Source organism: Erpetoichthys calabaricus, chromosome 1, assembly GCF_900747795.2.
Source record: "Erpetoichthys calabaricus chromosome 1, fErpCal1.3, whole genome shotgun sequence".
Taxonomy (NCBI): domain Eukaryota; kingdom Metazoa; phylum Chordata; class Cladistia; order Polypteriformes; family Polypteridae; genus Erpetoichthys; species Erpetoichthys calabaricus.
In genome coordinates, this window is record NC_041394.2 from 231,205,412 (window position 1) to 231,221,257 (window position 15,846).

Sequence of the window (15,846 nt, forward strand, 5' to 3'; positions counted from 1 at the left end):
AGGTTTTGACAGACATAGTTCCTGCTCTCTTAGCTGTTACAAATATTTACGTTTTACTCACTTTAAGTTCCCAATAAAAGAAGACTTATTATTTCCAAATCTTATTTAAGAATTTCATCCTGAAGGGTTATCAAGAGAAGAAATTAGTACAATCCTAGCACCGAGAAACAATGAAGTCAAACGAATTAACGCAAAAATTGTCTATCAGTTACATGGCAAATTGGTTAAATGCGTATCAATCGACTATGCTGAAACAGTTGGTGGTGCAGAAGATGAATACATCAATTTACAATATCCCGAAGAAAATCTACAACTGTACGGTCTTCCACCGTCCGAATTACTGTTGAAAGAAGGATGTATCCAAAAAAGGTAATGTAGCACATCTTCCACGGATAACATTAGACACCAAAGGAGATCTTGATATGCCATTTGTATTAAAACGTTAACAGTTTTGCGTCAAATTTTGGGATGTAAGAGCCTTCCAGAGCAGTGGCACTTTCTGGAACCTTGCAAAGACAATTAACATATCACAAAGACAAACATCAGTTTATTTATTAGAGAGAAAGTCAGTTTATTTATTAGCGAGAAAGAAACGATATTCACTCACAGGCTGCTATACATTGTATTGTCACGATGTAAGTCCAAACATCCATCCATCCATCCATCCATTTCCCAACCCGCTGAATCCGAACACAGGGTCACGGGGGTCTGCTGGAGCCAATCCCAGCCAACATAGGGCACAAGGCAGGAACCAATCCCGGGCAGGGAGCCAAACCAACGCAGTAAGTCCAAACACAGAATCAAAATTCAATGCGATATTGACGAAAATTTAATTTAAAAAGTTTTATAGTAAAAGTGTAAGTTTAAAAAGTATTTGCATGTTAATTTCAAAGCCAAACAGAACAAAATCGTATAATGCAGTGAATAACTCTAATGCAACATGAAACACAATTTAATTTCAAAATATTACGTTTTGCTATTTTTTAATATGGTTAATTACTCGCTGTAATGTAAAATAGTCAGTTGTATTATGCATATGTAACATTTCCCATGAAAATAACAATCTGTTTAAATTGTACATCAGCATCCCCATATGCGAATGGCAGAACCGCCAGCGTGTAGTGCCGGCTCAGGGGTTGGCAAATGAAGCAAGCAGTGTGATTTAAAATTTAGGTCAGAGTCGATAGTTACCCCAAAATTCTTTACCTTAAGGTAAATGGATTAAGTCTACTTCTAATACCCTCACTATATCCATTTTTTGCCAACAACTGAAATGTATTCTCCTTATTTAGTTTGAGAAAATTGCAACTCATCAACTCAGAAACACAAGTAAGACATTGGGTTAGAGAACTAAGAGAGTCGGGGTCATCAGGCATATTGACAAAGTTGTGTGTCATCAGCATAGCTATGGTAGCTCATGTTATGCCTTGAGTTAATCTGACCTAATGGAAGCTTGTAGATCATAAAGAGCAGTGGACCCAGGATAGATCCTTTTGGAACACCACATAGAATATCTTGTGTCTTCGAAATATAATTACCATAACTAACAAAGAATTTTCTTCGTGTTAAGTAAGACTCAAACCAATTTAAGATGGTGCCAGAGGGGCTCACCCACTGATTTTATAAGAATACCGTGATCAATGGTATCAAATGCTGCACTCAGATCTAAGATGATGAGAACAGATAACTTCTGTGGACTGTGTCCACATTAACCTGTAAGTCATTAATTACTTTAACCAGTGCAATTTCTGTACTGTGATTTCTTCTAAAACCTGACTGAAACTTGTCAAGAATGGCATGTTTATTCAAGTGATAATTTAGCTGCATAATGACTGCCTTTTCTAGAATTTTACTTAAGAAAGGCAGGTTAGAAATAGGTCTAAAATTGTCAAAAACACAGAGTCGAGATTATTTTTGTTGAGCAGGGGTTTAACAACAGCAGTCTTAAGACTGACTCAAGATGGGCTTTGTTGTTGTATTCTGTTATTTTAGCCTTCAGTATTTCATAGTTTTTTCTCCATTTACGCTCAGCTCTGTGGCATGTTCTCTTTAAATCAGATACTCTTTGGGTCTTCCATGGTATAATTCTGCTGGAGGATTTTATAACTGTCTTTTCTGGAGTGACTATGTCAGCAGCAGCTCTCACTTTAAGCAGTAAAAATTTCTACCTTACTATTTAAATTATTATCATTATTACATTATTATGTGTGGGGGGGTTGCTGGTCATTAGAAGACTGTGATGGTGGAAGGAGGCAAAATTTAGTAAAAAAACTGGTTCTGGTGTTAGCTTTGTCCACATCAATTCTAGCAAATCTGAGCTCTGAGTTGCTTGAGTCCAGTAATTATGATCAGACCATTCCAAACATCTTTCTTGTTATTCCGAGTTTGTTTTATATTGACTCTGTAGAATCCTTCCCTTCAAAGCTTTTCCTTCAGCATTTTATGTATACACTTCAGAGCCTCTTTGTAACCAAATTTGAATGATAATTTCTTCCAAATCACAAAACTTTTATTGTTCCTTAGTAATTCTGGGATTGGTGTTAGGAAAACTGCACACTTTTTTCAGGGAACAATAGTGTCAACACAAAATCTAATACCATTTGTGATGCAGTTTCTAAGACCCTTAATATTATTGATATGTAAGTCACACCAAATTTCTCAGTCTGGCATTTGAAAGCAGTTATTCAGTGCTATTTGAGCCCCAAGGGTTTACTTGCTCACAATCCTGGTGGTAATAGGTAGCCACCGCTTGTAGGTGGGAGCAAGAAGGATCATATCTGCCCAAAGCTCCTGGGGGTTTAGATTTTTCGGACTTTGACTTTATATATTCAAACTTTGACTTTATATATTCTAATGCTGATTCAGAAAGTATTTATACCCTTTCACTTTCTGCTCACTTGATTGTATTGTAGACTAAATTTTAAATGGGTGAATTTGCCAATTTTCCCTATCAAACTACATCCAATTACACATATTTAAAGGTTTTCAAATGTATTAAAAATAAAAAACTGAAATCATATGAAGTCATGTTTTGCAAATATAATTACCTTAAAATATTGAAAAGTATAGTTATTTGGTTGAATGCTATACAATATGGTTATATTGTTGAATGTTATGAAAGTAACTTTATATTTTTGTGTTTTATATCAAAAAATCTTCCCTTTTCAATTTTTTTTCAGTATATGTACAAATGGCCAAATGGTTTGTCATGGTAAGTAAATGTCTTGCTTCTCCTTTAAGAAGTCTTTGTATAATCAGACAGAAATTGTTGCATTCAAGAAAGTCATCTTTTAAATGTAAAATATGCAATTCAATTTGATTCAAAGTATATACTGTATTCAAAGTAAATAATATTTTCAAAAGACCAATTTGTTATTTATAGTGTTGGAATGATTAATACAATTTTGATCCTCACATTAAGATATTCTATGCTATTCTTTAGTGTGAATGCCTAAGTGAAAAAACGTGACCCAAACTTTACCAAATTATTATTGCTACCTCTAAATGTACCGTTAAAGAATTTACATATAAATAAATAGATATATTTTAAGTTCAAAACTGTCTAATATCTCATCAAACAAACACATTGAACAGTTTACCTCCAAGGATTAAGTGATGTGAACTAGTAAAGTGGCACAAGTAGTGCCATGGAGAGGATTTTAGGGACATTCAGAACTCAACTTTTTATTTTAGATAAATTAGGTGGATAGAACTGAAGAGGTGTGTTGGGCTGAACAGCCTGTTTTTGTCAAAATATTTTTGATGTTTTATTGTTGTAATGCCCTATGGTAATATCTTTTCTTCTCAGTAACCTCTGTGGACAAATATGGGACAAAAAAAAGGATATATTTACAGTAACTTAAACTAAAATACGCTTTTCACTCCTAATATCCATCCATTTTCCAACCTGCCGAATCCGAACACAGGGTCACGGGGGTCTGCTGGAGCCAATCCCAGCCAACACAGGGCACAAGGCAGGAAACAATCCCGAGCAGGGTGCCAACCCACCGCAGGACACACACAAACACACCCACACACCAAGCACACACTAGGGCCAATTTAGAATCGCCAATCCACCTAACCTGCATGTCTTTGGACTGTGGGAGGAAACCGGAGCACCCGGAGGAAACCCACGCAGACACAGGGAGAACATGCAAACTCCACGCAGGGAGGACCCGGGAAGCGAACCCAGGTCCCCAGATCTCCCAACTGCGAGGCAGCAGCGCTACCCACTGCGCCACTGTGCAACCCACTCCTAATATATATTATAGTATATAATATAATAAATACATGCATAAATAACAGCTGAAGAGAAGCCAGGGAACACATTAATTGGAATGGCTGCATGTCCCCATCTTCACAGGAGTCAGAGGCATTTCTCTTAGGCACAGATTTGATGGAATGACTATCATATATGTAAAGTGGGTCCTGGCTACATGACACTCTGATAGGCCTTACATATGCTCAAGACATTTACTGGACCCTAAAAGTAGCCATATTCATTTTCTACTGGCCAATATTATAAACTGCTCAAAAAATTAAGGAACACTTTGAAAACACATCAGATTTCAATGGGAAAAAAATCATGTTGGATATCAATACTGACAGGAATGAAAGAATGCCAGATCTTTTGATGGAAATGAAAAATATCAACCTACAGAGGGCTGAATTCAAAGACACCCCAAAAATCAAAGTGAAAAAATGATGCGGCAGGCTAGTCCATTTTGCCGAAATGTCATTGCAGCAACTCAAAATTGTACTCAGTAGTTTGTATGATTCCCACGTGCTTGTATGCATGCCTGACACACTTGGGGGCATGCTCCCAAAGAGACGACAGATGGTGTCCTGGGGATATCCTCCCAGATCTGAACCAGGGCATCACTGAGCTCCTGGACAGTTTGAGGTACAACTTAGTGGCGTCGGATGGACCAAAACATAATGTCCCAGAGGTGTTCTATTGGATTTAGGCCAGGCGAGCGATACGTAATGGCAGTCAAGGTGCCGTTGTCCAGCCCGTAGAGGTCTGTGCATCCCTCCATGGATATGCCTCCCCAGACCATCACTGACCCACCACCAAACTGGTCATGCTAAATGATGTTACAGTCAGCATAACGTTGACCACAGCTTCTCCAAACCCTTTCACGTCTGTCACATGTACTCAGGGTAAACCTGCTCTCATCTGTGAAAAGCACAGGGCACCAGTGGTGGACCTGCCAATTCTGTTATTCTATGAGAAATGCAAATCTAGCTCCACAGTGCCGGGCAGTAAGCACAGCACCCATTGTCGGGCCCTCAGGTAACCCTCATGAAGCCTGTTTCTGATTGTTTGGTCAGAGACATTCACACCAGTGGCCTGCTGGAGGTCATTTTGTAGGACTCTGGTAGTGCTCATCCTGTTCCTCCTTGCCCAAAGGAGCAGATACCGGTCCTGCCGATGGATTAAGGACCTACTATGGCCCTGTCCAGCTCTCCTAGAGTAACTGCCTGTCTCCTGGAATCTCCTCCATGCCCTTGAGACTGTTCTAGGAGACACAGCAAACCTTCTGGCAATGACACATATTGATGTGCCATCCTGGAGAAGATGGACTACCGGTGCAACCTCTGAAGGGTCCAGGTATTGCCTCATCCTAGCAGTAGTGACACTGACCGTAGCCAAATGCAAAACTGCTGAAAAAACAGAAAAGATGAGGAGGGAAAAATTTCAGTGGCCTCCATCTGTTAAACCATTCCTGTTTGGGGGTTGTCTCATTGTTGCCCCTCTAGTGTACCCGTTGTTAATGTCATTAACACCAAAGCAACTGAAACTGATTAACAGCCCCCTCTGCTACTTAACTGACCAGATCAATAGCCCAGACTTTTCACTGACTTGATGCTATACTTGGATTAAAAAGTGTTCCTTTAATTTTTTTGAGCAGGTTAGCAGGTTAGCTATGGTGTAGCTGTGTTTGTCTAATTTCCACATTCTGCAGTTTCAACGTACTTCATAGAATGATTCTGGCAATAGTGTGACACAAGCCCAAATAATTCTACAGTCTAAGCATCTCTCTTTTAAAAATTTTATTAAGATTAAAAGCATAATAGTTCACACAAAAATACCAAGAAAAAATTAGGTATCTTGTTTTGCTTCTTTCTATACTTCTGCATTGCCAAGCTTGCTTCACTGTGTGTTCACCAAAATCACAGAAATGTTTGTGATATTCAGCAAACTTAGCGAAGTGCATTAAAATCAATGGGGAAGGACTAACTGAACATGATTTGACTAGATTATAATGGTGCAGTCTTTAAAGTTTTCTTGAGGGCTAGGAAAATTTCTACCAACTATACTGGACTGATTATTGTGGCCAGAAAGGTGACCTGAGCTGTGCGGCAGCAATGGCAAACCACCGCACCATTGTGCCTCTGTGATATCAAAAATGAAATCACAGATTTTGTCAAAACAAAGTGGAAATGCCGAAATCATAGTCAATCATGGTCAAAAAATATAGGTCTTTTAAAGGCAGACATGATTGAAACTGCTGGCTCCTTCTATATTTTGAAGTCACGCTGAAGGCATTCTGAACTGTCTGTGATGATCCTTTGCAATTTTATTCTATCCAAAAAATAGAAACATCTTGTAAATAGTAATACATCTTTCGTTATTATTATTATTATCTCATAGACTCTCCTCTGTTTTTTATGGTGTCGGGCTCCTTCAGGGCTTGTTTTCACTCTCCCCGCGTCACATGGCTAATTATTATGCACGCATGGGGCACGTGCCTCCTTCTCTTATATTGACACGAAACTCAAATATCAACCTGCACATCGCTACAAGCACACATAATTCGTTCCACAGTGTCTGTAATGCAAATGGTTAGCATTATATACCCAGGGTGGCAGTCCCATCAAGGTTGGATGTTAAAATTCTAGATGGCACTGTTCTCACAAAGCATTATGGAGTGCTGGTATTAAAAAAAAAAAACATTTTTGACATTCTTGGAAGTACTGGCAAATACTCTAAATCATCTTTTCCAAAACAAGTCAGCCCCAGAGTCCTGTGCGTTTTCAATAGCAGTAAATTAGGTGTCTGTGCCTCTAAATGATTTTGGTCATTTGATACCTTTGTAAGGGGTCTGTTGTTAATGATTGATTCAATTTCAAACATTACTGTTTGGAGAGTTTAATCACCAAGTGTTTTGTTGGTTGCATATTGAGTTTAGAATCTTTCTTCCACATCACATTAGGATTTGTAGTCACATCCAAGTCTGCAATTCCTTACATAAACTGAGTGCAAACTCATTAGAAACAGCCTGATCTTGGAGTCTGGTTAGGTCCAGCCTCATTCGTCTAGTAGGTGGAAGCCTACTGGACCTAAACTGAATCAACAACAGTAGCAACAACAAGTCTGCAGTCATAATTCACAAACTGGGCACTTCTATAGACCCTGCACTTCTGTAGGAGCCTCCAGTGTTTGCCCTCAAGCATGTGATCAATATCCTTCACCGCACCACCAGTATTGGAGTACCAAGTCCAATTAAGTAATCCGCAGCCCCTGACCTATTACAAAGTCAAGGAACATGGAGTCATTTTCACTACGGTCGCCAGACCCATGGGGACCAACAGAATCCTCATAGCCAGCCCTGTTTGTGCCAGTGGTTGCATTGAAGTCACCTATGACCAATGGAGTGTCACGTCATGGTTGCATTGCAACCAACAAGTGAAGCTGAGAAAAGAATGTCTCCCTCACCAAGACATCACACACCGTGGTTGGAGCATACACTGAGACAACAAGCAAGACTCCCAGAGAGTGCCTTAATCTGAGTCTCATAATAAGCTCGTTGAAAGGAGTGACAGCAGACACCATTGGAAGGAGCCAAACCACCACAGAAATAGCTACTCCCTGAGTATGACAGCCATAAGAGCGACCAGATCATTTAAAGGTGTCCCCACATACAGAGATATGCCAGTCCCAGATCTGCGTATCTCAGAGAATGCTGCCACTAAAATGCACAGTTTACCAAGCTACTCCGACAGCAGAGGAAGATGATCATCATGCCTGAGAGACAAGATGTTCCACGCGCCAAGTGCTGCCGTGCAGTGAGCAACGCCACATCAGTTCTGATCCCCAACAAGCCTGACCTCATTGGCTCTGGAATGATTTTGACTCTTCCTAAGATGAGGCTTCCAAGGGCTTTCATTCCTCCCTTTCAAAATGTGAGGCAGAGCTATTCGCACAGAGAGCAGAAAGTAGTTCCGTCTGCAGTTTCAGAGCTGTGTAAAGTTTTTTTTACGGAGGCTGGAATGCCAATCCTGCCATCAATCCCCTAGTTTTCCCTACAAGAAGCACTTGCAGGGCCGGATGCAGTTTAACATCATACCCAGGATTGACTTCTGACTCTCAGAATTCCATCTTCTATGATTAGGTCCAGTTTAAAGACTGTTCTTTTTAACACAGATATTTTTCTTTAAAGTCATTATTTCTTCGGGATATTCTTGTACTTGACTGAGGTGGAAGTGTGGCATGCTTCAGTGGTGCCACTCTTGATTTCACCATTAAGAGTGAAGAATGCTTTTTGCTTTCTTTGCTAGTCAAGTGAAAATATGTGATGATGCCATAACCATCTACACTGGCATTTGCAAAATGGTGCATTTGTGTCGATTTTATGGTTCCAAAGCATGCATGTTTGATGCATCTTTTTATATCATTGTTTACTAATAACTGTAAGCCATCCTTTCATTTTTTCCATTTCTGAATGTGCTTGACTTCCATTTCTTCATCCCATCCACATATCTCATTGCATAGGTCTCCTAAGACAAGCTTTGCAGGCAGTATAACTGGTGCATAAAATCTAAGGAGGTCATATACCAAAGTGACAATAGACTATCATGTCTTGTAAGGGGCTTGTCTTGCACCTTTATCTGGAATTTTTGGTGCACCACTGGACACTCAGAACACAACCCACTACAAAGCCACCCCACTCCAAGTCTCTGAAGTATGGGGATAAGGGGTGTGATATGTCAATGCATTTAGCATCTTCACATGTCCACAACTCAAAAGTTAGTACACATGACAGAAAACACAAAGGCTTTTAAAATAATCAAATGCCTCAAGGACATGGTTTTACCTGCCAAAGAAGAACACAGTAATGTAAACAAAGAAGCATGACTAGATATATGTATACAACATAACAGCACATGCTGTTACACACCACTCTTCAATGCTATAATTTTGTTATCCTATTTATTTGTTTTCACATGTGAAATTACCTTCCGTCTTCTACATCTGAAAATGCAGTTTCCAATGTATAACATCTGGATCTATACCTAAAATGGCTTTAATCTGGCAAAGATCACAGCCAACCCTTTTCCTTCAATTTTCAGGTTGTGCGCTCACATTGTAACTCCAGGCTGCTTATTTTCTACGTGTATTACTGAGCCACTTAACATGCCCACATACTCCACCTCACAGAGGCTCTCTTTACACTGAATGTCATGTTTCTTTATTTTCTTCATGTACAAGTTCAATGTTTTAGTTTTGTTTTAGTGCTACTTCCTTTTCTATAGGTTATTTATTTATTTTACATCCTTATTTCAATACTAATATTTTGGATACATACATAAATTTTCCTTTCCCCTTCATTTATTTTGCAATTCAGACTGGGTGAACAACATAGAGTGCACAGCTTAGTGAAATCGCAACAATTTAAAGGTAATTAAATTGATTTAAGCACATATTCTCAGCCCTGCTTGTGATATTTAATATACCGCAATATTTTCTAAGCCTGCGTAATCTTGAGCAGGACAGCAGTTAGGCCAGAACTTATTCTGGCAAGCTTAGGGAGCAAGGCAGGAAAAACTCTGTATTTACAAAAGCAATACAAATGATGTCTTTCAAAAGCTATCCATTAAAAGAAATGAAGTACCAAATAAAAAAATTTGAAAAAAGTATATGTGATTTCATTCAGGAGGTGCAGTGAATCATTTGCTACCAGTATACAGATCAGGGGTAGGTTTCCCAAAACAATCCATCTTAGAGACTAAACAGCAACTTTACAATACAAATGCTTTCCCAAAAACCCTTGAGCAGGCATAATGTCCTACTTGGTTAATATATAAAAAAGGCATTATAGGTCAATTGAGGAACAGTCGATTGGCTATACTTTCATTAAAAGGTAACATTTCAGTCCTCTTGTGGGATGAATTAAAGTTGTGAAAAGTAATAAGGAGTAAACATAACATCATAATTCAATAAACCTGTATGACATGTATAAATAAGCACAAATGTGGACACCTACTGTTTCTGGGACTAATGTACAAGAAATTATGTACACATGTCATAAAAGAAAATCACACCTTTCTCAAAAAAACCCTGATTTTCTTGTAAATGCAAAAAGTGACTCTACTTCGTTGGGCCCTTGAGCAAGGCCCTTAACCTGCAATTGCTCCGTCCTGGACATGACATTAATCTGCGTCCAGCACTACATGTAGGCCCTCCAACCTGCAGGGAAAAACCTGGGTATTGGTGGCAGAACTCCAGCCACCATAAAAAAATCTCACACTGTTCCACTCCATCTGAACTAATGTGGTGCTGAGGTGTCACCCATTGCATGTCTGTATTCGGGCCCTAATCTTGGATCATGAGTTGGTTTGTCATGTGGTGGGTGCGGCAATGTGCTGTATCAGCACAAGAGAGTGAGCAGCTCCTAACCTCTCTCTTTGTGCCTGGTGTGTTTACATATCACATATATATCAAAGCAAAAAAAAAACAAAACATTTTCCAAATACAGTACCTATGTCTATAAAGTACTCTTGTGACTCAAGAAAATGAAATAACCATGAGATAAAAGAGAGTCATGTTTGTATGCGATTTAGTATGTGTTATTGTGTGCACACAGAATTAAATACTGCACCAGCATTTCTACATAGCTGTACTCAAATAATTTTTTTCTCAACTGCCACTTCATTCGCAAAGTATTATGTTTCATCAGTCCTTCAAGGTCCACAAAAAAGCCCACTGTTAATTCTCATATTTTTTTGGAAGAAATAAGTGGATAGGACTGGCGAGCTTTGTTGGGCTGAATGGCCTGTTCTCATCTAGAGTGTTCTATTACGTATGACATTTGTTGTTATTGAGATACAACAACTTACATGAATTAACATACATTAACCTCAACTGTACAGTGTATATATTGGATTTATCGATATTTTCTTGTACAATACCAAAATTGATTTAGTAACATTTTTTGTTCTTTAACAGATTTTGTCCATCACTATAAAATACAAAGATATTATCTTTTTTAAAATAAATATTCTCAATCTTACAATATAAAATTAAAGTATTATTAAAGAAAAAAATGAACACAATGAGAAACTGTAAAAAGAGATTTCATGAAAAGTGAAAATAGTGATGTCTATCATTTGATCATCCTGATACACCCCTCAAGAACAAACGACAAATATTCTTGTCATTCTCTTTAAAATGAGTCCGTAAGAAGTTTACTAAAATATTCTTGACAGTGCGATTATCTTTATCTTATCTTTAATGTTTAATTAAAGCAGTAAAAACATTATCATCAAAACATGTTTTTTTCAATAAATTAGTAGGGTACCCAATAAAAAAATTGCAAATTTAAATTTCTCTTGTCTTTGTCTATTGGAAGTGTTAAATCAGAACATCTCAAAGCTTTACAAATAATTTTTTTATGCACAAGGTGTTCTGGCCATATGAATCTGTCATCCTAAAAGAAGCTAAAAGAAGTGAAATCTTCATCATTCGTATGACATTCTCAAAATGAATTAGTACCTGAGCCCGAGTAAAACCAGTCCTTCAAATTGATTTCTTTTCTCCATCATATAGATGCTGTTAGTGAAAAGCATTGCAGCAAAAGGAACCCCTCGCATCTTTAAAAATGCTTGAATCATTTTGATTTCTCGGATAGAAAACTAGGCAGCATGTAGGCTTCTCCAAACTTTAGAGAACAACATTTGCAGTCTTTAAAGCTTTGACTACTTGTATTTCTCTAGCAGTATTCAACCCTTCAGAGTGATTTCGTCTATTACTTGTGTAACTTAAAAATAATCAGAATTAATTGACAATCCTCTCTTCATCAAGATTAGTTAAACATTATCGAACAAGTTCACAGTTTCTCTCTATGGGTATACAGGAATGACGAAGGAATTACACGTTGTAAACCAGACAAGTTAGCATTATTTTATCAAGTGTTACATAAAAATTTATCTAAAATGACTTTATTTTTTGATAAAAAAAGGATTTTTTTCATTTCCCATATCCTATTTTCATAGAGAATAGTGTGTAATTTACAGTACTTTTAGGGTTATACTTGAATAAATATTGAAACACTTCTTGCAATTAAATTCTACAATACAATGAAAAATGTATCCAATGTTTTCTTGTGTGTTAACAAAGTCATTGTGATATTTACAAATTTCTGAAATACAACAATAATTAAGGAGTGCAGTGTCAAATTGTTTTAATATGGCACACGGATTTGTACGAAAGGTGTGTTGCAGATCAGTAAGGATAAATATTTCATACCAGAAGAAATATTCTTTCAAACATTCTGAAACGATGAACTGTTTCACATAGTGTTTAATGGCAACTTGAAACATTATTATATTTTTTTTATTGCAACCACCAACATCTATCTCACAGACAATGAAAACACCAGATAAATTCTATTTTTAGAGCAAATAACCATCACGAGTAATGCTCCAGACTTCTTGGCATTTTCTGACATTATTTGTATTATTATTATCATTTTGCTATTATATTAACACCGATTACAACTGGATCAGCAACATTACCAGGTAAATTCTGTTGTTAATGTAAAGTGTCATAAATAGAAATGTTCCATACCAGAAGAAATATTACTTTGAGGACTCTGAACTGACAAATGTTTTTCTTTAGATTTAATGGTAATGTTTGACATTTTTATGTATTTTTTGTAGCATCAACGACAACCCCTTCAACTGGGTCAACCACCACATCAGCAGGTATGTTCTGTTTTCCAATTTGTTATTTCAGGATTCCTAAAGGACTTTATGTGTTTTCTTTTGTTATTATTTTTATCATTATTAAAATGAAAGTTGTAATGGCTTCCGTTTCATGCTACTTTTTCCCCCTATGACTGCCATTATTGTGTGCCCAGCCGGTTACAAAGTGCTTGTCACCTGACTCCAGATTTGTACAACTCGTGACGCGTAACGTGAAGGTGGCCGTATTATGTAAGGTCACCTCACGATATTAAGCACACCTTAAAATGACATAAATTAAAGGATGTCTTAGAGTGACAAAGTAGTCCTGCAACCAATCAATTTAACTAAATTTCCTTAAAGGGCTTGAGTTTATAGAGGCACCATCATTTTAAGTTACAAATCTCTGTCATTACTATACGACCTCTTTTTATCACGAAGATCCTTCTGATGCACCCTTCGACAACAAACAACAAATGTTCTGCCATTTCCTTTTAAATGAGTCCATCAAAGTAATGTTCTTGACAGTGGCCACCATCTTTATCTGTTCTTAATTATTTTGGGAAATCAGTACAACTATCATCTTGAAGCGATGCTCTTTTCAATGAATTACTAGGTACCCAATAATGAAATTGGCAAATTCAAATTTCTCTTGGAAGTATAGTGAGTTCATTCCTAGAGTTTTGCTAAATCAGAACGTCTCATAGCTTTGCAAAAGATTGTTTTTTATGCACATTGGTGTTGTGGCCTTATGAAACTATCGTCCTCAGTGTGAATTCCGCACCCCGTAGTTATTTGTGTGCTGTTTGCTCCATGTCACCATTTCTGATTTGGTCCTTCTCCAGGTGTTCCCGATTCTTTCAACACTCCTACAAACGTGCAGATTAGATATACAGGGGACTCAAAACTGGCCCTGTTTTAGTCTGTGTGCGTAGGTTCTACGATGGTCTGGTATCTTGCCCAGAGGTGTTTTCTAGGTCGGTGTGAATGATGCAGGGATGTGTTGTGCACCTCCACTACCCCACCATCCCACACAGTGTGATATGGATTATATGAATTGTAGAGTCTCTTTTTACTTTTGAAAAACCACAGTTGCTCCAGTTTTGATATTAAAAGGTTTCTTCAGCTCTTGGAAATATCAGATAGCAATGTCCTACATTACGAGCGCAAGACCTTTTCAGAGACTTCAGTCTTAAGAAAAGCAGAACAATTCAGCGTGTCGCAGTGTTCAACATGTGTTTTGTGAACTTTTTGAAATGTAACTTTCCAAAATGCTTAAGTGTAAAGTTTTTTTTTGTTTGTTTAAGATTGAAGAACTACAAAATTGAAAACTATAATACACTAGTTTGTCCAAATATTTCAGAACAGCATTTACCATCTTTAATGCTTTTGACTACTTGTCTTTTACGTCAACGATTTACCCATCAGAGGGATTTATCCCTTTCCTTGTGTAACTTAAAAATGATCAGAATTAGTTGATATTCCTCAGTTGATCAACATTCCTTAAACATTATCGAACAAGTGCAGAGTTTCTTTCTCTGGGTATCCAAGAACAAAGAAGGTATTACAGGCTGTAAAAGAGAGAATTTAGCTTCATTTTATGGTTTGTCAGATAAAAACGTATGTATCTAGGCTGATTTTATTTTTCAATGGAAAAGGGATTTTTTTTCATGACAGCAATCTCATATAGAATAAAGAGTGTAATTTATTTTCAGGGTTGCATTCGACCAGATATGGCAATTCTTCTTGCTATTAAATTCTAAATATCTATTTAAATACAGTATACAGTAAAAGATTTAGCCATGTTTTTTTTATTTTTTATTTTTTTGTGTCTTAAGATAGTCATTGTGATATCCACTATTTTCTGAAATACACTCGTACTTCAGGATTTCAGGGTCATTTCCTTTTAACATGGCATAGGGAGTTGTGTGAAAGTCTTTGCAGAGCAGTAAAGATAGATGTTCCATACCAGAAATAAAGGACTTTCAAAAACTCTGAAAGGATGAAAGTTTTGCTTCAGGTTCAATGGCAACGTTTCACATTATTATTATGTTTTTTGCAGTAACGACCTCACCTGTTTCAGTGACAACAACAACAGCACCAGGTAAATTCAGTTTTAAAGTGAACAGCCATAAAGAGTGAGATGTTCCATAACAGAAGAAATATTATTTTCAGCACTCTGAATTGAAAAATGTTTTTCCTCAGATTTCTTGGGAAGATTATGACATAATTATCATTGTTCTTCTTCTTCTTCTTCTTTTTTTTTCCGTAGTAACACCTACCGAATCAACAGCATCACCAGGTAAATTCTGTTGTTAATGTAAAGTGTCATAAATAGAAATTTTCCATACCAGAAGAAATATTACTTTGAGGACTCTGAACTGACAAATGTTTTTCTTTAGATTTAATGGTAATGTTTGACATTTTTATGTATTTTTTGTAGCATCAACGACAACCCCTTCAACTGGGTCAACCACCACATCAGCAGGTATGTTCTGTTTTCCAATTTGTTATTTCAGGATTCCTAAAGGACTTTATGTGTTTTCTTTTGTTATTATTTTTATCATTATTAAAATGAAAGTTGTAATGGCTTCCGTTTCATGCTACTTTTTCCCCCTATGACTGCCATTATTGTGTGCCCAGCCGGTTACAAAGTGCTTGTCACCTGACTCCAGATTTGTACAACTCGTGACGCGTAACGTGAAGGTGGCCGTATTATGTAAGGTCACCTCACGATATTAAGCACACCTTAAAATGACATAAATTAAAGGATGTCTTAGAGTGACAAAGTAGTCCTGCAACCAATCAATTTAACTAAATTTCCTTAAAGGGCTTGAGTTTATAGAGGCACCATCATTTTAAGTTACAAATCTCTGT

At 37.3% G+C, this 15,846-nt stretch overlaps 1 protein-coding gene across 1 annotated transcript in view; it reads left to right on the forward strand.

The window, feature by feature from the left end:
- LOC114657174 (mucin-19-like) overlaps window positions 1-15,846 on the forward strand; it is a 125,867-nt gene that overhangs the window by 70,300 nt on the left and 39,721 nt on the right. Inside the window, exons 32-36 of the mRNA XM_051928712.1 lie at window positions 3,180-3,211; window positions 12,946-12,990; window positions 15,032-15,073; window positions 15,242-15,271; window positions 15,413-15,457. Of these exons, the coding sequence (XP_051784672.1) occupies window positions 3,180-3,211; window positions 12,946-12,990; window positions 15,032-15,073; window positions 15,242-15,271; window positions 15,413-15,457 (194 nt within the window). The remainder of the gene's footprint in view (window positions 1-3,179; window positions 3,212-12,945; window positions 12,991-15,031; window positions 15,074-15,241; window positions 15,272-15,412; window positions 15,458-15,846) is intronic.